The following is a 23,533-nucleotide window of genomic DNA, read 5'->3' as shown; positions in this document are numbered from 1 at the left end:
ATATTATTGGATTATGGAAATAAAAACCAATTATTTTAAAGCTTTATAAGTGACGTAATTGAATAAAGCACAAATGGAAGTAAATTTTTGTTTTATTTATAAATTATCCTAAAGTAAAATAAGTTTAATCATCGTCGAACTTTTCGTCAACAACGCCAGTCTGGAATGGCGGGTCTCGTACTAAACTAAGCAGCTTATCCAGCTTCATAATCTGCACCAAAAAATAATACAAAATAGATTGATTTACGAAAAAAAACCCTTGATAAATCAATGTCAAAATGGCTAGTTACAATAGAACAAAACATTGTCATAACATAATTGAAAACAGAACAAAAATGAAATATTTTTAAGAACTATTTTTTTTCGTTAAATTTATTAAAAATTATAGTTATTGTTTATCTTTAGAAAAACTGTAACAGATTTAAAAGTAATAAATATTTTTTTTTAGTTTTACCTGTAAACTTCGCTGATCAATTCCTTGAGCCTTCTTAGGTGGTTTACACATTACTCGTAAGTTCGGTGATAATTTAACCACGTGACATGTACCTCTGTTAAAAAAATATTAGATTGTTTTTAATAAAAAAGTAAAAAAATACACTTATTGATGCCCCCAGAGAGATTTGAACTCTCGACCCCTGGTTTACAAGACCAGTGCTCTAACCCCTGAGCTATGGAGGCGATGCTTACAGTTTTGAAATAGCAATATATATCATTCTTACCACTTATCTCTAATTATGACGTATATAACATAAAAGTAATTTTTTAAAAAGTTTGTTATATTGATTTATTCTTTTTAAAGATAATATGTTCACATAAGAACGCCTATTTATTAAGAGAGGTTATGGACAAACATCACTACGACTTATGTAGGGGACTAGTAGCCATCGAGAGTAAACTACTAGGCTCTAGTAGTAATTTCAGGAATAATTAGCTCAACATTAACATTAAAAATACATATATTTCTATATTCATTATTAATTCATCGTGTCCAATAAAGATTATTTTTATATTAATTCAGGTAACAATTGCTAACCTATTAAACAATTATTATTCTTCTTAAATAATTTTTATAACTCAAAACCAACTAGAAAAAATAATGAATATTATTACTGGTCATTAAAAATGTATTGTTTTACGTCGTTAAAGTTTAAATAGCTGCACCCATACCTTGTCATTTCTAATTTAAACAAACCTCGATGTAATTAATTATATAAATAGATGAAGTAGAGTAATTTATGTTTGTTCTTTGGTACAAAATAAAATTTAAGTTTAAAAAACTTCTATTGCCAATTTGTGATCAAAATACCCGCAAAAGTAGTTTATAAAAAGGTTATACTTAGTATCGCCGCAAACGACGACCGGCAGTCTAGGGTTGAAGTCGATCCTTGTGAGTTTCTTAGTTTTCTTCGAAACGACAGCTTGCACGCAAATTGGACGATATTTATTGACGTTTAAGTCGTAAACGTAAACCTGAAAATGTAATTAATTTTTGAAGTAAAACTTCTTTAAGCACGCTTGATTTGGGGAGTACAGCTGGTGAATGCGTGATGAGGGCGTTACGAAAAGTGTGATAGGGCGAGGCGAACGGAACTTGAGAGGAAGGTATAAGTTAGGGATTATAGAAAGAGGGAGAGAGAGTTACGTTTCATAAGTTTTACTTCAGTCGTGTCGTCTAAAGCACGTTTTTTTTTATCGTTACAAATAGTCTGTAGGCTGAGTGTTTGTTCACCGGACTGCTAAGAGTACAAAAAAACTACGTCGGTTGCGGTTATTTATATAAATAAAGACCGTAAAATAATAATTGTGTTTGCTCGCAAACGAAAAAAAAACCGACTTTAATTACATCGACGAGTAATACAACGTACATCGACGAAAAAATAGTCAAATAACTACGCGTTATCAAAGATTACTCAAAAAGTAGTTATCAGATCTCGATAAATTATATATTGATAATAAGAATTTATATGTAACCACATGATAAACATCAGCTTTCGATTAAATTAAAAATTATAAAAATCGGAACACCCAGTAAAAAGTTATTGCGGATTTTTGAGAGTTGCCCACGATTTCTCTGGGATCCCATCATCCGATCCTGGTTTCCTTATCATGGTACCAAACTAGGGATATCCCCTTTTAAAAAAAAAAGAATTATCAAAATCGATACATCCAGTAGAAAGTTATGGGGTATAATACAATGTAGGTCGACGAAAAAATCGTCAAGTAAAAACGTATTATTAGATATAACTCGAAAAGTAGTTGTTAAATCTCAAATAAATTTAAATGGGACCAAATAACACACACCACCTTTCGATTAAAAGAAAATTTGTCAAAATTGTTCCACCCAGTCAAAAGTTCTGAAGTAACATACATAAAAAAAAGTACAGTCGAATTGAGAACCTCCTCCTTTTTTGGAAGTCGGTTAAAAATAGCGAATGAATGTAGTTAGCTTATAATTTATAACTATAAATAGCCCATGAAATAGCAACGTGTCGGTAGAAATTCCGATTCTACTTTAAAGAAAGTAAACCATTGAGTAACCATTAGACGTGCTTTTATTTCAGCGCTACTTAGTACAAATACATATAATTCTTTTATTACTGTATAACAAACTATTATAAATAAATAAACGCTTCACACTCATCGGCCTCCAGTAGGATTTTCTCCTGTGTCGGGGGTCCGGCAACACACACCACGACCAGACCACGACCAACATCTATATGGCCAATATAAATGTCTTTCGTGAGCGGGGATCGAACCCGCGACCGCCAGCACTACAGCCAGCACTTTGACCGCTGCACAAACGCGTCGTCGTTTTATTCATAATCAGTAGTTTAGAAAAAAGAGAAGTTGAACTCGAACTCTACGCTTTTTAACCGACTTCAAAAAAGGAGGAGGTTACTCAATTCGACCGTATATATTTTTGTTTTTTTTTTTTAAATGTATGTTCGGGGATAACTTCGTCGTTTATGAACCGATTTTGATAATTCTTTTTTGTTGGAAAGGAGATTCCCCTGGTGTGGTACCATGATAAGGAAACCAGGATCAGATTATGGGATCCCAGAGAAATCGAGGGAAACTCGAGAATCCGCATAACTGTTTACTGGGTGTACCGATTTTGTTAATTTTTCATTTAATCAAAAGCCGATGTTTATCTGATTACAACTTTTGAAGTAATCTTTGATAACGCGTATTTACTTGACTACTTTTTCATCTACCTACGTTGTATTACTTGTCGATATAATTGAAGTTGGTTTTATTCGTTAGCCTTCAAACACAATTATATTACTAACTAAACATTGATATCCTAGATTACATTTATTACTTAAACATGTGTATTTCCAAACATAAAATGAAAATATTAAAAACTATAGGATCGAAGTATACATATAATAATCTACTTAATATATAAAATTCTCGTGTCGCGGTGTTTGTAGTTAAACTCCTCCGAAACGGCTTGACCGATTCTTATGAAATTTTGTGTGCATATTGGGTAGGTCTGAGAATCGAACAACATCTATTTTTCATCCTCTTAAATGTTAAGGGTAGTCCACCCTAAATTATTATATTAAATTTTTAGATAAATTATTATTTTTATTTTTTTATGATACAATATTAAAAAATACATACAACCCTTAATTTTCAACCCTCTACATTCAACCCCTATTTTTAAATAGCGTTTAGCGGCAAGACAACGTTTGCCGAGTCAGCTAGTCTAATATACATATAAACTCCTCCGAAACGGCTAGACCGATTCTCGTGAAATTTTGTATGTATATTGGGTAGATCTGAAAATCGAACAACATCGATTTTTTATCCCCCTAAATGTTAAGGGTAGTCCAACCCTATTTTTTTTTTAATTTTTAGATAAATTATTTATTTTTTATTTTATTATGATTTGGCTTTGAAAAATACATACAATCCTAAATTTACACCCTTCTACCACCAACCCCTATTTTTAAATCGAACAACATCTATTTTTCATACCCGTAGTTTATGGGGGGGGGGGTGTTAAGAGGGTTAATAAAATATTATGAAATTTTGTGTTCATATCGGGTAGATCTGAGAATCGGTCAACATCTATTTTTCATTCCCCTAAGTTATAATATATATGGCAAAACAACGTTTGCGGGGTCAGCTAGTAATATATAATAATTGTCTCCCTGTCGACGTGGCAGTCAGCCACTACGCATCACTACAGACAGTTCCAACTCGGCATGAACATCTATCTCGCGACATATAAAAACTTGAGAAAACTGACGTATCTTACATCGCGCTATCAAAAGTTATCAGACTGAATGAGTGTATACAAGAACCCGATAACAACCGTTGGGGCCAGGCCCACCAGACACAACATCCGTCTGGTTGGAGGATCCTCCCTTTTCAATGGTGGATGAGGGACTTTATACCCTGTTTCGCACCTCCAAATGACCACATGATAGACATCAGCTTTCAATTAACTTAAAAATCATCAAAATCGGTACACCCAGTAAAAAGTTATGCGGTATAAACAACGTAGGACGACAAAAAAATAGTCAAGTAAAAACGGATAGTTAGATATAACTCGAAAAGCATTTGTTAGATCTCAAATAAATTTAAATGGGACCAAATGACACGCACCACATTAATTTTTTTTTATCGAAATCGGTCCACCCAGTCAAAAGTTCTGAAGTAACATACATAAAAAAAAAATACAATCTAATTGAGAACCTCCTCCTTTCTTAGAAGTCGGTTAAAAAGATTATGACACTACAATAATGCTAGCTGGACATATTGGGTACATGGATACGATTTAAAATTACACGAACGCAATCACGAGTAAAGTTCAGCAATGTTACAACGTTAGATATTTCCGTCTAAACTAAATATTACAAACAGGGAACAGAAACTCAGATCAAACGCATATTGCTCATATCGATTAACAATGATCAATTCGTACACGTTCGAATAAGAGGATTAGGCTATCAGTGGTAATAGCAATCAAAGCGAAATGGTCAGCTGAATGGTAACAAGCTTGCGGAATTCAATAGGGGATTATTGTATCGACTGTTCGTGCATGGCTTGCGGTGCTTCACGATCAAATGAAAATTAACGTTATTGTATATAACTTTTATATTATTTAAAATGAATCAGAAGATGTTCAGGATCAAGATTCCATTTACATTTTGATAATTATATACGTGTGAGGTTACATGGATTTCACGGCTTCAAAAAATTAATATGTACGATTTTATTTTTGTGTTACCCACACATTAGCAATTCTAAACATTTTTGAATATCAAATCAAAAATTGACCGCTCCACGAACTATAATCCATAGCTTAATTGGCTAGAGCGCCGACACGGTCAGTCGGAGGGACGCGGGTTCGAACCCCGCTGGAGCGGTCAATTTTTGATATGATATTCAAAAATGTTCAAAAAATTATTTATTTATTTATTATTTTATTAAATTTAGAACATCTCTAAAATATTGTCTTAAGTTTCAAGTCGATCCGATTAATACTTTTGGAGATACAGTTTTAAAAAGTTAGTGTAATAATTGTGTTTGCTTGCAAACGAAAAAAAAAACCGACTTCAATTACATCTACGAGTAGTAACAACGTAGATCGACGAAAAAATACTTAAGTAACTGCGCGTTATCAAAGATTACTCAAAAAGTAGTTATCAGATCTCAATAAAATTTATATGTGACCACATGATAAGCACCAGCTTTCGATTAAATTAAAAATTATTAAAATCGGTACACACAGTAAAAAGTTATTGCGGATTTTCAAGAAGTTCCCTCGATTTCTCTGGGATTCCATCATCAGAGCCTGGTTTCCTTATCATGGTACCAAACTAGTGATATCCCCTTTCCAACAAAAAAAGAATTATCAAAATCGGTACACCCAGTAAAAAGTTATTGCGGATTTTCAAGAATTTCTATCAATTTCTCTGGGATCCCATCATCAGATCCTGGTTTCCTTATCATGGTACTAAACTTGGGATATCTCCTTTCCAACAAAAGAAGAATTATCAAAATCGGTATATCCAGTAGAAAGTTATGTGGTATAATACAACGTAGGTCGACGAAAAAAGCGTCAACTAAAAACGCATTATTAGATATAGCTCGAAAAGTAGTTGTTAGATCTCTTGTCAAATAAATTTAAATGGGACCAACTGGCACACACCACCTTTCGATTAAAAGAAAATTTGTCGAAATCGCTCCACCCAGTCGAAAGTTCTGATGTAACATACATAAAAAAAAAAAAAACAGTCGAATTGAGAACCTCCTCCTTTTTTGGAAGTCGGTTAAAAAGTAGACAAAAACCGTATTTGCGCGGTCGAGAAAAACTCTGCAAGCAACTCGTGAAGCTAGGATTCGTCATAAGGAAGAAAGGATGCCCTGGACGTTGCAGCTACAATAGGTTCTTTACTTTATGGACCAAGAATCGACGATTCAAAGTTACAAAAAAATCCTTGTTTTGTTATCACTGAAAACTTTAAGCGTGTCTTTCTCAAAACTGTGTTTACTAAGACAGTTGTCAAGATTCCTTGATAACTATTCAACCGATCTTAATGAAAGGACTTTTACAAGGACTTGGACGAAGGATTTTATATGATATTTTTTTTCAATTACAACTATTTAAAAAAAATGCAACGAAATTTTAGCAAATTTTTTATTTTTTTTCGTAAAAGCGTCTGCCAAATATCCAATTTCCATTTTTTTCTTTTTTCCTTCTTGCAAGATCTAGTTTAAAGTCATAACTAAAACACGTATTTTTTCGTTTTAGGTGATCATGCTATGAGTTCTGCTGTCAACGCGGACGCACCTTTTTTCCCGAGGGCTCGGAGGAAATGACGTAAAAACACCATTAGTTTAAAATATATTTTTTCTAAAATTTCAGTTATCTGTTACTAAATGTGTATCTTTAAGACAGTAAAAAGTTTGAACTTAATATTTAATTTTTATATTAATTTTTTTTATTAAAAATAGGCCGTTTTTTCTCGCAAGAAACCCATGTAACCCCTTAATGAAGTCGATTTGCATCAGTTTATTAATATTATTTTTAGTTAGGTACTTTTTGCAATTAGCATTAGACGTCTATTTACTATTGTCAAAATTATCAAAAAATTTTAGTTGTTTCACTATTAGCATTAGATTTCTGCTTATGATTATCAAGGTTATCGAAATAATAATAACTCACTTTTCCATCGGCGGTACACGCTGCAAATACAGTGCTGGAGTAGGGCGCCCATTTTACATCACCAACTGGAGAACCCAGTTCGAACATGAACAGTGGTTCACTGTATAAAAGTTCAAATATCATCATTTGCCAAAACTTCGTTAGTAAAAAACCAATGTCAATTTTCTTTTTGTAAGCTTTCAACAGCACTTATTAATCATAATCACAAAGTAAAGGTATATTCTCAATCAATATTAGTAATAATAATTAAATGAATATCAAGAGAATAATTCACTTACATAGTATGTAATTAATAATAGAAATAGATAATTATGCCCAGTAAAATTAAAAAGTGCTTTTGATGACTACTTGAATTGCGTTTTAATATTTTGAAATTGGTCGTAGAACAATAAATTACAGGCTACCCCAGTACCTATGGTATTATAAACAGATAAATAATTATTTAAATTTATATGTGCAAGTATGTGTTTATGTCTGTGTGCACGAGTGTGAGAGTACATGAAAAAAAAAGCAGTCACGGGATTGTCGATTTGTAGTTCGAATAATAAATCGCCTGTGGTATTATAACGTATGTTCAACAAAAGGCATAGGCATTTAGAGCCCGTGGATGTTAATTAAAAAAAGTACCTATAGTATATATATAGTTATAGTGCGACTTCGGTGCGACAAAGCCAGCCCTGCGGTCACCAACCCGCCTGCCCAGCGTGGTGACTATGGGCAAAACACATGAGCTCACGCTATTTTTGGCGTAAACTTGTGGAGGCCTATGTGTAGCAGTGGACTGTATAGGCTGTAATGATGATGATGATGATGACCTATAGTATAGAGCAGTAAATATATCACAAGACTTACTCTCGCCCGTCTTCCCATATCTTCACCCTCCAGTCGCCGGAGCAAGATGCGTAGATGCTGTTATTGAAGTAGTTGTAGTGGATCCTGTACACAGGCATGTGGTGTCCTTGTACCGATCGGACATAATTCCGATTGTATTTCAACGAGCAAGTGTGGATCATCCCATCTTCAGTGCCCACCATGAAGATATCTGGCTTCTCTGGGTGGAAGCAGATGCAACTGCCGCAACCTATTAAAAAAAATATATTATGTATTTGTCACATGTTTAATGCATTTATTACAAATTTAATATCGTTATAATAACGAAAAGCTGTTTGTGTCGGACCATCCTAACAATTCTAGACAGTTTTAGAACTGCTGCTCTGAAGATAAACTATTGTAAAAAAAAGGACGCCATAAAACTTATTTTTTTTTTTTTTTTTATATACACACACGGTCGTCTGTTCCTAAAGTAAGCAACTAAATGCTTGTGTTATAGGTAACAGCCGACTGGTATATAGCTACATATATATATATATATATTTTTTTTTTTTTCGATAAACATACTTATAAATAATACATATATAAATATATAAATAAATATTTATATTACACCCAGACTCGGGGTGGGAATCGAACCCACAACCCTCGGAGCAGAAAGCAGGGTCACTACAAACTGCGCCAACGGGCTAGTCAAATAAAACTTATTTTAAATGCAATTTATGCAACTAATAGAGAATTTTTGATTGAAATGTTCAAAGAACTGAAGATATTACAACTTTGGGGATATTTACTTTATAGGACAATTTTATTTAATGTAAAATCAGTATTTCAAGTCTATAAAAAATAAGTAACTAAGTTGCTTATTATTGCTTTGTTTTATTACTTTTTGAATTAGTAAATCGGCTACATATTTCAAATTTGTATACAAATTATGAGTTCATTCGAATTTATGTATACGAATACCTAATAGAAACAGTCGAAAGTTCTTTTATCACATATGACATTTGTATTTGACAATCAGAAAAATCTTTTAATTTAGTTTTAAAAATTGTAATCAATGAACATGTTTTATACTTAACTCACGAAAACTACCCTCAACACGAAACTGTGGAGTTTTTATAATCAAACAACTTTTTCGGATTTTCGGGAGAATCGCAGTTTCCTCCCATGTCATGTGATCATCCCGTGACCTTTGTTGCTGTACAGTATCCGAACCGTCGGGCATCTAAAAAACTTAATAAACCGCGAGAAAAACCGAAAAAGCTGTTTCATTATAATGAGTGTAATTCGCGTACACATTGGAAAACAATTTTTGAAGTTTTTTTAGAAAACTCAATTCCATACGTAAAATCAAAGAATAAGTTCTTAACTGAGGTAGGGCACAGCAGGGATTTCTTGCTCAAAATATGGAGCAGCCCGACTGGGGTAGTACCTCGACCTTACAGAAGACCACAGCAAAATAATACTGTTTTCAAGCAGTATTGTGTTCCTGTTGGTGAGTAAGGTGACCAGAGCTCCTGAGGGGATTGGGGATTGGGTCGGCAACGCGCTTGCGATGCTTCTGGTGTTGCAGGTGTCTCTAAGCTACGGTAATCGCTTATCATCAGGTGAGCCGTACGCTTGTTTGCCGACTTAGTGACATAAAAAAAAAGTTCATACTATTGACGGTGATCATCGTCCCATCAGGGCCGGGTATGGGCGGCACGCTGGAGTGCAGAGTGATGATGGTGGTGGCCTGCAGCTCGCCCGGCATCACCGCCCACTGCACCACGCGCCCATCACCAGATATTGAGAAGAACGATGCCTCGCCGTCAATTAGACGAGCTCCCCAACGGATCTGTTGGGTTTCGCGTCCATTAACTTACGATCAGATTTCTTGAGATTTTTGCTTACCATAACTAGATTTGGTATGCTAAAACGGTCATTTCAAGTTAGTATGGCACATCTAGTTATCAAGGATTAAGCTCTGATCCTTCTCCTACACGGGGAAAGAGGCCTATGCCCAGTAGTGGTATATTACAGGCTGTAGCGTATGGCACGTCTAGTCGTTAAATATTTCAGTAAAATATGATATTGCCCATTATTTTACTTTTTCCACGTATAAATATAAAGTAAGAGGAAATAGTAGTAGAAAAAGGTGTAATGATAAATAATAGTTCATAAAACAACTAAAGATAACGTTATTCGATTTTTTTTTGTACATAAGTTAGTTTTTCACATAAATTTTCATATATAAGTTACTATATCATGTACTCACCTCCCAAACAATGTTGCTGTGTTTATCTCTCACAGAATCTGATTTATATTGATAAGAGGACTCCAATGTTAATTGTGCATTATAAACACATACGTTACCGTCGTAGCGACCTGGAACAGAGCTCCATTTTATTATCTCTTTTTTGAGATATAAATTACGAACCGGTCGAAATTATGCAAATAATGTAAAATTGTGTCGTTGTTGTTCGCTGTGTGGTTACGGCATCAAAGAATGTAGCCACCTTCTCTCTTCCCGTGATAAGAGGCGACTAAGGTATAACACAGTTCCATTACTACCTTGGAACTTAAAAAGCCGACCGATGGCGGGATAACCATCCAACTGCTGGCTTTAAAATACAGAGGCCGAAGTTAGTATATCAAATTTTGAAAACAATCATTAAATTGTTCGTTCTTGGGAAATAATAACACATGCAATTCTTACATGGAAAAAAGAAATTGTTTTAGCAAGTGAGTAAAATTATTATAAGCAGGTTGTTGTTATTCTTAAAAGATAATAAGATACTGAAACTTACCGACGCAAACAAGATAAGGAGTTTCTTTAAAAACGTCCAGACAGATAATCGGAGAATCAGTGATGACCGAATACTCTGGATATGCTGGATTTTTTATGCTGTACAAGCACAAACATCCTTGTTTCTGCTGTTGTGTAAAATCCACTGGAGAAATTAGAGCAATGTTTTTTAAACAATATAATACATCAATTATAAATGACAATTATAGTCCTATCACGACGTGTATGCCATATAACAATAAAGCTTTGAATCATCACTATCATAAAGACCATCATTTTTGTCAATTAGAAATTAAAATTGGGTGTGCTGGAAGAAATCTCTCACAGGGATAAGCACACCCATTATACGTGAGTCTCCATGACAAAATATTGTGTATAATCTTATACGTATAAAAAATTGTTAAATAAAATAAATATAAATAAATAAATGTTTACATTTAATTTATTTCTATATTTTATTTCAACTAAATTTATTAATTCATATAAATTACACAGTTTATTAAGTAATAGAATAACATAATTTGCTTAGTTCACATTTTTTAATGGTGATATATTACTTACACGATCCATAAGCGACTGCAAACAAATCCTGGTAGTGCGGATTCCACTGCACGTCACATACAGCGTGATTTCGCATCGGCTCAAATTGAAATTTCCATAGAGGTAATAAGGACCCCATACCTTCACGAAATTCATCTGAGGGATCGTCCCAGTAGCGGTAATCTTGAGCTACGGTGTAATTATATATATAAAGTTATAAACCTTTACCGATAATAAAATAAATAATAAACCTTACTGGTAAGCTTTTCTTTAATTATGGAAGATTAAACAGAGCACAATAATAAATATTTTTCTGATTTTAAACAAACAAATTTAATTTGCTATATATTGACAAAATAGCTTTTAAGCTTATAAAAACTGAAGTTTTTTGCAAAATATCTTTTACGCTTCAGCCTGTAATATCCCACTACTGGGCATAGGCCTCTTTCCCCATATAGGAGAAGGATCAGAGCTTAATCCACCACGCTGCTTCAATGCGGGTTGGCGGATATATTCCCTACTATTAGTAACGATCGCTATCAGGTGTACATGATAACAACCGGGACCGACGGCTTAACGTGCTCTCCGAGGCACGGTGGGGAGACCCACAAGGACTGCACAAACACCCAGACCACGGCAAACACCTGTATGGCCAATACAAATGTTTGTCATGTGCGGGGATCGAACCCGCAAACGCCAGCGCAACAGGCACAATCCATGGCTGTGACCGTTGCGCCAACGCGGGGTATCTTTGTTAATAGATTATATGTGTATAATTAGGTTGTCATACCGATATCGTCGTAAATGTTTTGGTTGACCAATCTTTCAAGGATTGTCCAGGCTTCGCGAATACGTTGTGCCAGTTGCTCGTCATGTATTTGTTGTGCTGACTTCACATGCTTTGCTGCTTTTTTACGCAACTAACAAATAAAACACATATTAAAATATCAAATTCGTAATATTATAAAGGCGAAAGATTTGTATTTTTGAACTAATATTATAGATAAACTTAAACTCTATTGCATCTGTTTTGAAAAAATTTTCTCCAGGAGAATGCTACGTTATTACTGAGTGATCTAGACTATATTCTAACGACAGAAAACGGAATAGCCCAACAAGCAGAAAATTCAGAAGTAATGTATGTAGAACAACATTTAATATAAAATATATATATATTAATTATTACTCTTTTAGGTTTTTCCTCTTCTTTTTCGCGTTGCTTTTTAGCGTAGTCCTCTTGGTAATAATCGAAGATGATGCATTGGAGAACAGTTGCTCCATAATTAGCTCGTGGTGGTGGGATAGTTTGCGTGTCGACAGACTATAGGATTAATTTAAGAAACATCAAATTCGGTTAATAATATGAACGGTATTTATTAGTTATAGTACTAACCCGTCTTGGAAAATTGTATGTGAGAGCGGCTCTTTCGCAAAAATTGAATTGATTAGCAAGCTTTTTAACTCTTGGTTTTATTTCTATTTTTTCTTCAACTTGCGCCTCGCTTTCTTCTTCTGTTAAAATGTTAAATAAGCTATAATATATAATAATACGTATATAGTCAAATTTATCGCAATATAATAATATAGAAACAAAAGGTTTTTGTTTAAATGTACTAATCCAGCTGTTTATACATTTAATGATTCTGCATTCGTACATTTCATTCGAAACCTGCATTATAACTATATAATTTTAACCCAAGAAAGTACAACTACACAGTAAAACTAGTATGTAAATAAATGTGTTTATGAGTTGCAATAATACAATTTTTATTATTCTTAATTATCGTTATTATTGTTTTACTTTCATTAATTTTAAATGAAGAGAAAATCATCTTGTTTTCAATCTTTTTAAAAAGTCTTCTTAGTTTTGAATTATTATCGTGACTATAATAAGTAATCGTGGTATAGGTCACTTACTTTCCTCTGGGGCGGTTTCTTCAGCACCTTCGTCAGCTGCAGCTTCTGCTTCTTCATCTACAGCTTCAGGTTGTAAAACTTCTTGTTCATCAACTACTTCCTTTGGTTTTTCTTCGTCTTGTACATCCTCTTTTAAATTAATTTAACATTTTAATTGAATAAAAGAAAATATTGATGTTTTAATTTCATAGGTATAAGTTTTTTTTTAGAAATTTATAAATATTAGAATTAATTTTATGATTATATGGCATAGTAGCTACATATATATGTATTTATATATATCGCACGCAGTCGAGATAATATCATATTATCAAATCAATAAATATAATATATGAACAGCTGTTGTTTTATGCATGAAAGAGTCGGGAAAGTTTTGTTGCAAGGACTTCCTCGTTTAATTTTTATTCCATATCCCACAGTTTACTACAATTTTCTGCACCTTTACAACAATGTATTTGTAAGTAACTGTAAATTACTGCTAAGACTACCTTCAGGTTTTACTTCTTCAGGTGAAGCATTTTCGGGCTCTGGTTCCTCCTCTTCTTCTTCCTCCGCTGCTGACTTTTTAACTTTCACTCGTTTCGGTCCAGCGTCATCAAAACCAACCATACCTATTATGATAATAAGTTAAATAAAAATTTAATTTTTTTACGAAATAAATTAATTGTAAAAGAGTTATTTTTTTAACAAGATTTAATTCTTACAAACTAATTTTTATTTATACAATGTATACTGTAGTTAAGATATATTTTTTATTTAATTTATTGCATACTTTAAAAGTAAGTACAATAAAAACAACAAATCATACAAACTTAATTGATTGCCAACGTAGATTTCTTATAGACAATTTGTCTACTCATAAAGTAAAATGTATTACTTATAAGAATAAAACATAGAAATTTACCATAGCCTGCTGCAATTTGAGCCTTTGCCTCTTCTGAATCTTTGCGTATAGCCGTCCCCTGGTAGATATACAGAGGATATGCTTTACCATACGTCGGTTTGGCTTTGGTCACAAATCTACCTTGCCCATAATGATACGCCACTTCATCGGCGACCCACTGAGGATTAATTGTTGTTAATATCCGACCAACTTCTTCTTCAAGTTCCTAAAAGAATTATTATTTACTTGGGTATCATCCCTTTTTGGTACACACGATATAGCAAATCAAAGTTGCATGTCCTATTAGCTTAAATTCTACTACCAAAAAGTAGTATGACATATTTCTTCATTGTGGTTCGTGTATGATAATAGTTTGTTTAATTAAAAATAACGAAGCAGAATATATTTTATATGGTTGAGATCTACTTCCGAGTATGTAATAAACAATCAATAAATAGAAAAATAGTTTCATTCCCTGAAAGGACACAAATAATTTTAAATGTATATTGTGTACTCAAAATACATTACAACACTAAAAAGATCTATCTCAAAAAAAAAAAATCATAAGCTTTGTTAAGTTTGGCAATACACAGAAATATTTTATTCGAACAAACAAGTTGACATTTCAATACACTAATAAATTATGCTATGCTTAGCTATAAATAAATTTACCAAACTCTTTTAACTTCTATGCACACTTACGCTGTACTTTGCTACCGTTACTTTAGCCTCAGCGAGACGTTCGTTCAACCATTAAGCATTCAGTCAGTTCTTTTTCTATTTTATCTCTATATGTATACACAATACGAGTACTTACAGCTTCTGGAACGTCTTCTTGATTGTCAGGTTTTATCAATGCTCTCGGCTTCAGCCAGTCAAGCGCCTCATCTTCTACAAGGTTGCCGCGGGACTTCGTTGATGTATCCTTCTGCTAAATAACGCATAAACTTATTTCCCTCATCCCACTCACAACATTGACAGTGAAAGCAATTAAAACGCCTACTTCTAAACGCAGTAGTGTCTTTGTTATAAGCACTGTCTCATCATCTTTTTTTAAAGCACGCTTGATCATAGCCTTCAACATTTTTATTTGTTTTTATAAATTGCCAAAATACGCAAGCTTTCTGTTACGCAGCAAATCAAGGACTGCTGGTTCCTACAGTCGCTTTCAACTACTTGATTTATGGGTCTAATATTGTTTGCATATTATTTTATGAGGACTTTATTGAGCATGATCATGTCACAGAACTATAAACATTCCTGGGGTTTTTAAGTCAAGCAAAGCAAGCATAAACAAATTATTAAATTTCTTCGCGTGATTTAAATAATCGTAATCGTAATTTTATGTAATTTTAATTTGCGACAAGCTTTGTGATAAATAATCACGCGATAACGCTGTTAAAAGTACTCACATCACTTTCCTCGTCAGAAGACATATTAATTAATATTAAGTTTGACTAAATTTCTGATAGTGTGCGGTTCAAATGAACATTTAACTGCAGTGCCCTTTCGCTAAAGAATATCTCTAGTAACTAAGGTGTAAGCTGCATTGCGTTGATTTAAAGTCGCATTAATAATGTCAGTAAAGAAGGCGGCATCAAAAATATTATTGTACTATTATTTTCATAAACATACACATTAACCGGCTAATGTTCTAATATGCAAAATGACGGGGTGAAAAGTCAAAAATTATATATTAAAACAATTTTAAAGCTTAAATTGAATTTTTTAATAAAAGACGACGCGTTGGCGCAACCGTCACAGCACTGGTTTGTGGCTGATGCGCTGGCGGTCGCTGGTTCGATCCCCGCACATGACAAACATTTTTATTGGTCATACAGATGTTTGCTGTGGTCTGGGTGTTTGTGCAGTCCTTGTGAGTTTCAGCACGTTAAGCCGTTGGTCCGGGTTTTTATCATATACACTTGGTAGCGATCGTTACTCATAGTAGGGAATATATCTGCCAATCCGAATTGAAGTAGCGTGGTGGATTAAGCTCTGATCTTTCTCATACATGGGGAGTGACGCCTATGCCAAGTAGTGGGATATTACAAGCTGAAGCGAAAGTTAAAATAAATTTAAAAAGGATATTTTTCTAATAAATTTCGAAGATTCGAATAATATCGGTCGCAGTACGAAAAAATATTAATTTTTTATTAATTATAAGTCTTATATTATATACGTTTAATATATATATCTTTAGGATGGGAATGCGGAGTTTTTTTTGCCGGATTTTCTAGTCGAAGTCTGAATTCCGAACCGGCTTCACTTTTAAAATAATTAAAATTTTAATTTGGAAAATGACGATTCAAGATGCTTTTCAAGCTAATTTTAATAAAAATATTTTTGATTTTGATTTTGATTTATGTTTGACGAAGTCATTAATATGCTGACGGTACTTAGTTCGTAAATTACTTTGCTCCGTTGGGCGTGTCACCAAATTCTAATTAGTCTCCGTGTCTGGTATTACCTAGCACAAGACAGCACGGTACCGCTGTAAGCCGTACGTGCATTAACAGCCACATCGCTGGTTAAGCCGAGTCGGATTTGCATTAGTCTCTTTATGGCGCCCGTTATTAGCGCTTTTGAGTCGACAATATTAGTTTTATATACTTTATTAAATCTTAGGTTACAAACCTGATTAAAATTCCTTTACTAAATATTAACTTCTCATGCGGAAAATCTAATTATTTCAATGCGGAAGGCGAACTCGAGCTATCAAGACAACGCTATGAAGTACAAATATAATTTCGCTTTATGTTTAATTTTACTAATTTATGTTGGATAGTTCAACTGAACGTTAAATTGAATTTGGTTTTCTATTTCAGATCTACACCGGAGTTAATAAAGAAAGTTAAATGAAGTACGAAATAGTCACGAGAATTGTAAATTTAGCGAAGAGAAAATGGCTTGAGTTTGGAAAGAAGATTCACGACATCGTAACAGGACGGTGGGTGAATGTTACTGATAAAATACAGGTAATTTAATAAATAATTATTTACTTTTAAAAGAAATAGTAATAACTTATTATGTATATTCAAGAAAAATATAGAGCTTATTATGTTTATGTTAAAGCCGTAAGATAGGTATAAGTATAAATGTGTTTTTTTTTTACATTTTCGACATTAAAGTTGTGTTGCGAGCGAAATTAGCAATAACAATAATACAATAGTTACAAGCTATTGTGAAATGAATTAAAATCTCATCACAAAACTTATATAACTTAATATTTCAATCATGCTTTTTTTGATAAAATGTGCTTGTATATTATTAAAAAGTTAAGAATATTAAGTAAATTGAAAAGGTTAAAGAAAAAACTAATTTCTGCAATTGCCAAGTTTATTATAGACCGAATGGACTTACAAATATTCAAGTTATTATAGAAGGCAAGCTGCAATTGCTTTACTGAAGCCACCAAAACAGATTTAAAAATTTTACTGTCTAAATTCAAATTAAATTTAAATTTGGGTTGGTTAAAATATAAAAACTAGTCATACTACGACTACGTAGATTTTGGTTTGTAAAAAATATACAAGCTTTTTTTATTTTATAAGTACATTAGGTCTCGATTTTAGTGGTGTTAGTTGTAGGTAACATTTTGATTTGATGACACAGATATTTTACTAAAAACCACTAAGTTTCTTATTTAGTTTTCCCTTTGAAACTAACCAAAAGGTTCAAGGAAGCGAATAAATTTTGTTCCTAATAAGTCCAAAGTGTTGTTTTAATGTCACGTATATTGTTTTATTTACTATAAAAATCCTAATAATTTAATCATTATTATTTCCTAGATTTTCCTAGATTTAGGAAAATAAAGATATATTTACGATAAAGTCTGTGAACAATTATATTTTGTCATACCGTTCTCTACGCGCTTACTTGCTTGCGTGTTGAACGTTAAAATTCTTACGTCAATATTGTTGTCTTGATAACAGTTATTACGTTAATAAACATCGGTTATTACCTCCGTGTTTTGAATTTTATAATTAATTTGCTATTAACTTCGTCAAAGCAGGATTTCATTTCGTTATTTCATGTTTTGGGTTAACTTAAAAATAGGTCACAAAAAACATTGCATTCTTCAGGTAATCATTTGAAGTAATCAAATAAAATAATATTATAATCAATTCAAAATCACCATCATCAAAATCAAAATACAAAATAACTTTATTCAAATAAACTTCAAAAGCACCTTCGAATTCGCATCTTACAAATTACAATTTTAATTATTGTTGTTGTTTTCTTTAATATATGTTTACAAAATGATAAAAATCAGCTTACCTACACGATAAGGTAATACGAAAAGAAATTAAGTTTGGCAAATATAAGCAAAGTTACAAAATCACGCCCAACATTTCACAGGGACACATTGTGCTTCGACGAAAACACAGAAAATACACAATGTGCGAGGACAAAAACATTACAAATGGGCTCATCATATCACTTTTTTTATTAAATCAATATAATTTTTAACTGATTAAAACTTTACTGGATTTCATTTTGTTCCATTCAGTATAAACTCTTGTAACACACACACATAATTGGCACAATAACGTTAACTGAAATTCTAATGACCCGCACATATTTGTTATTATTGAAGTTATACTTCTTTTGGCGTGTCAGGGAAACATGATGAGAGTAAATTTTTATGATGTGTGCGAACACCGTCACTAAAAACCGCCACTCTGAAGTTAGCCAACGAAGAAGAATTTAGCAACGTGAAGTTAGCTAGCCAATGAAGTATAATTTACACACGCGCTTTTTTACATAATTAGTCATTATAGTAAAGTGCTATCAAAGTGAGCCGAAAATGCATAAAATGATATGATTGCTCATTAAGCCTAACCAGCGACAAAGGACAAACACGGATTGCCATAGTTGTACATACAGTGAATTTCTTCGTACCATGTCCATAGCAGAGCTACTCACTCTTAGTCGTTTTAGCAGCAATCCGAGGGATTTCTCTGTCGACTTACTGCGCCAGAGCAAAGGCAATCTAACTGGGTTATTTGTCCCTTGCGGGCTAGGTATCTAAATAAGGTATCAAAGGAATTATTGTCAAAATAATCAAAGTTATGTTTTGTTTTAGAAGTTGTTAGTGGGAAGTTATCCGTTGAAATGTTGCGTGTGGTCCGAAATAGTTAACATTATGACAATTGCTAATGATATTTAGAATTAATGCTGAACTGTACAGTAATAAGGCAATTTGACAGGGCTAATTGTAAAGGATGGCAGGATATCTCGGTGCCAGACACTAGGTCTGTTGTCAAGGTTAAAAAAGGCCAGAGTGTATCTTGTAGTACCATGCAGAAGTCGTTAAACAGTATCTCTTTTTTTTTTGTATTTAGTAGTCATGTATACAATTAGATAAATGGCGTATAGTACAGTAGCATTAGTTTATTGTTTGTTTGATGTTTTATATCTTAACTGTTTAATTTTATAAGATCAGAAGACATTTTTTTATTTAATTATTTTTTATGCAAGTGATATACTAAAATTTTAAGTATCATCAATTATCGATATGTTTCGATACTTTGTAAATCGCAATGAATTAAGTTTCCTCAATAATTAAAAATGTATCAAATTGGTTCTACAGATTTATTGACAAGTAAACTTTGCAAAGAAATAGTTTCTCATGTATACATAGTCTAGCCATAAATACTCTTACAATTAAAAATAAACAAAATATTACATTTGAATTTGGAATCTGTCATTTTCATATGATTGTTCATTGTATTTTCTCATTTTCACGCCAATACATTGTAAAAAAATTTGTGATATTAAAATGGAGGAACTCATTACACAAAGTATTTTTAAAACTCTCTATACGCTTAGTATTAGTCAAATGTTTGTGTACCGAGCTATTGTTAGGTACAATGGAACCTCCTCTATTTGCGACAGAAAAAGAGCTGGCTGTCCACGTAGCGTTCGTACGAAAAAGACGATCAAAGCAGTAAGGGAATGAAATACAAGAAATCCTGTCCGAAAGCAAAATATTTTATCTCGGGAGATGAAGATAGCATCTAGAATCATGTCGCGTATTTTAAAATATGACTTAAGGACTAGCAGCCTATAAGATATGCACTGGTCATTTCTTAACTGATAAATAAAAAAAGAATAGGGTGGTAAAATCAAAAGAAGTTCTAACTTAAGCGGTAAGCAAAGGGAGGTCACAAATAAAGTGTTAACAAACAAAATGACCGTATTTATGCACGAAGCTCTAAGGGAGCTTTCCAATTAGTTAACATAGTATAACGTGGCCATTATCCGACTTCAGTAATGGTTTGGTGGGGTGTTAGCTATGAAAGAGTGACTGAGCCATATTTTTATGTCAAAGGTATCAAAACGTCGTCACAAGTGTATCAAGGTACTGTTCCTGAGAAGATAGTTACACCCCTAACAGCTCCATGTCCAAGAACCGAGAATAGTCCTCTCAGTAAGACTTGGCGCCGGTCGTAAAGCTCGATCCACCCAATCTTGGTTAGAAAGTAACATTCCGGACTTCATCAGAGCCGAAGGGTGTTCGTCATCTAGTCCCAATCTTAATCCGCTAGATTATGTTTTATGGTCAGTTTTAGATAGTACGGCTAGCTCTAAATGCCATGATAGTTTGGAGATTTTGTGGATTGGCAGTGATGAATTTTCCCATGGAAAGAGTGCATGCTTCTATTGATAACTCGCCTCAACGTTTAAAGGACTGTATTGCAGCCAATAAAGACCACTTCAAATAAGCTTTATATATTTTTAATGGACGCTGTGTGGTTACGGCAGTACAAAATATAACCACCCCCTCACTTCCCGTGGGTGTCATAAGAGGCGAGTTAGGGATAACACAGTTTCACTACCACCTTGGAACTAAAAAAGCCTACCGAAGGCGGGATAATCATCCAACTGCTGGCTTTGAATTACACAGGCCGAAGACGGGAAGCAGCATCTTCGGTGCGACAAAGCCAGCTCCGTGGTCACCAACCTGCTTGCCCAGCGTGGTGACTAAGGGCAACACACATGAGGTCACGCCATTTTTGGCGCAAACTTGTGGCGGCCTATGTCCAGCAGTGGACTGCGATATGCTGAAGTGATGATGATGAGTGATGAGATTAACACTCAATTTTGAGTGATTGTGAATTAATTTTTATGATCTTAATTCATTTTGATACTATAAATAATAAACAAAACCCTTTAAAAAAAAAACACCCAATCACCTAAACTAATTTTTAAAATTCTTCAAACTAAACAAAGCCTGATCAAAAAAAAAAAAAAAAAAAAAACGATTGTGCTTCAGACCACACGACTGAAGTAAAACTTCTTTAGCAATAGACCTGCACAATAGGTCTGAACTGGGTCTTAGATATACGAAACGTAACTGGCAATGAGAGGAAGAAAATGTGTACTCGCAACACTTGCTCCGTTCACCTCGCCTAATCACATTTTTCGTAACGCTCTCGTGACGAATTCACCAGTTTACTCCCCAAGTCAAGCGCGCGTAAAAAAGTCTTACTTCAAAATGCCTTCAGATCTTATATTACTGAATTATCTTACAATTGAATTTACACACAAAATGTAATAAGCAGTCTAGAGCATTTAAATTTAAAATGATTAACAGTTGGTCTTAGTTGTCGAAACAATTATTAGTTATCTAGTTTTTTTGGAGTTTGTTGATGGAAATGTATTTTATACATTGTGTAATTTAAAATTTGTACTGAGTTATATCTAAAAAAATATATAGTAATTAATGCAATACATGTACAAAGGTGGTAGTTAAATATCAGTGTTTTTAAATAAGAGTAATATTGTTAAATAAATAATGTGTAAATTCATGCATTAGTGTTTAATAATAACGAAAATATATGTTTAAAAGTCTGTCTTGAAGCGTTCGGTGTGAGTAGCAACGTGATTTTGTTTAATCAATAGGCACCTACAGGAATATTGTGTAACATATGCAATGTTTATATTTAAAATATCTAAATTTTCGAATGTGTATTGAAATTATTCAATCTTAAATTCGATTTACTTATTACATAGTAGTTAATATAAATAAATTTAATAATTTTGTGTAATATGTTTTAATAAACATAGTTTAATATAAATAAATACATACCTTTTTCGGAGCCATACCAATTTATACTTTGTTCATAATTACAACTTTTTAATATAAATATATTATTTTAAAAGTTTTCAAGATAAGTGGAACATTGATGAAAACGGCTATCAACTTTGAATGTCTTTAGTACTGCGCGCGCAGTCTTCGGTTGCCTTGGTAACAGGGACCTTTCCCCTGTTCTCTCCTGTGTTGACGGCCAGTGCTAGAGATTCTGTTAAGGTTTTAAGTAGTGTAATCTGCCGGCAAGGTTATTTAGACATCCTTTCCAGAACATTTTTGGTAAGTGTTTATTTTAAGCAAAGATATTTCTTATTGGCGGTAATTGTATGTATAGTATTGATTTATTAATTACTAAAACAATGATTAAGGATGTGTTACTATTTACTCTGCAATATCGGAAGCGTTATTCTAATAACATATCATTAGACCTAAGTAGAGATAATCATTATTTATTACATTCATATGTTAGCTCATAGCTGAAAGCTGAAGTAATTTTTAGGTTGGCGAATGTGCTTTAAAAATTGCGTCGTGTTTACAGGCCTCGTTACGTCGTAATTATGTCATGTTTACGCGTGGGTATCTTTTCGCCGACATATTGATTTATTTATTCGACGTGCAAAAGCTGTTGCGCTTTTCACAGATTAAAAAAAACTAGTCCTTTATATCTAAAATTACCAACCTATTTCTCAATACCTACATATATCTCTATGGATGATTTTGATTTATGTATTAAATTAAAGTCTTTCTATTTTCCCACATAATAAATGACCTTCAGTGTATTATTCTAGAAACATAATACAAACACAAATAAGCAACGAAAAATATCAGTATGATTCTTGTATGAGGATAACTCATACAAACATTTGCTGTTAGCAGTGATCAAACTCAGTACCGCTAGTTCACCAGCCACTTGCTGTAGCCACTGCACCCACCTGTTGACCAGTTTCAATTATATCAGATAATGGAAGTACCTAATAAATATTATATATAAAATTCTCGTGTCACAATGTTAGTTATCATACTCCTCCGAAACGGCTCGACCGATTTTTACGAAATTTTGTGTGCATATCGGGTAGGTCTGAGAATCAGTTAACATCTATTTTTCATACCCCTATATGGCAATACAACGTTTGCAAGGTCAGCTAGTATTATTGTAATTTTTATGATTAAAATTTAATCACAGAATTGACGCGGATTCGATCCATGCTCAAGGCTTACATAAGGTGATTAAATATTTGTGTAGCCTATATATGTAGATGTAGGTATACTGTGGTTTGTCCGTTTGTG

The 23,533-nt window shown here is 33.2% G+C and overlaps 1 protein-coding gene and 1 non-coding gene across 2 annotated transcripts; both read right to left on the bottom strand.

Moving 5' to 3' along the window:
• Positions 1 to 77: 77 nt before the first annotated feature.
• On the bottom strand, positions 78 to 22,258 carry LOC123661554 (dynein intermediate chain 2, ciliary). The gene is made up of 17 exons (XM_045596510.1): positions 22,244 to 22,258; positions 14,963 to 15,076; positions 14,167 to 14,371; positions 13,751 to 13,873; positions 13,263 to 13,391; positions 12,739 to 12,857; positions 12,532 to 12,666; positions 12,136 to 12,265; positions 11,367 to 11,534; positions 10,807 to 10,950; positions 10,275 to 10,384; positions 9,677 to 9,854; positions 8,036 to 8,264; positions 7,184 to 7,283; positions 1,337 to 1,470; positions 455 to 548; positions 78 to 211 (listed from the first exon to the last, which is right to left on the bottom strand). Exons 1-17 carry the CDS (start codon positions 22,256 to 22,258, stop codon positions 125 to 127), a joined length of 2,214 nt encoding a protein of 737 aa, XP_045452466.1. The 3' UTR covers positions 78 to 124.
• Trnat-ugu lies at positions 606 to 678 on the bottom strand. Its single transcript has one exon. It is a non-coding gene; the product is annotated as a tRNA-Thr (tRNA).
• Positions 22,259 to 23,533: the final 1,275 nt, after the last annotated feature.

Source organism: Melitaea cinxia, chromosome 17, assembly GCF_905220565.1.
Source record: "Melitaea cinxia chromosome 17, ilMelCinx1.1, whole genome shotgun sequence".
NCBI classification, from domain to species: domain Eukaryota; kingdom Metazoa; phylum Arthropoda; class Insecta; order Lepidoptera; family Nymphalidae; genus Melitaea; species Melitaea cinxia.
This window is presented reverse-complemented; position numbering and strand designations above follow the sequence as displayed.

Bases quoted from the DNA above. Each gene is read 5' to 3' on its own strand.
- LOC123661554 (XM_045596510.1), bottom strand. The intron at 13,874-14,166 runs GTAAATTTCTAT...TTATCATAATAG, and splicing joins TCAAATTGCAGCAGGCTATG to GTATGGTTGGTTTTGATGAC. The intron at 8,265-9,676 runs GTATGAACTTTT...TTTTTTTAATAG, and splicing joins GACGATGATCACCGTCAATA to GTTGCGGCAGTTGCATCTGC.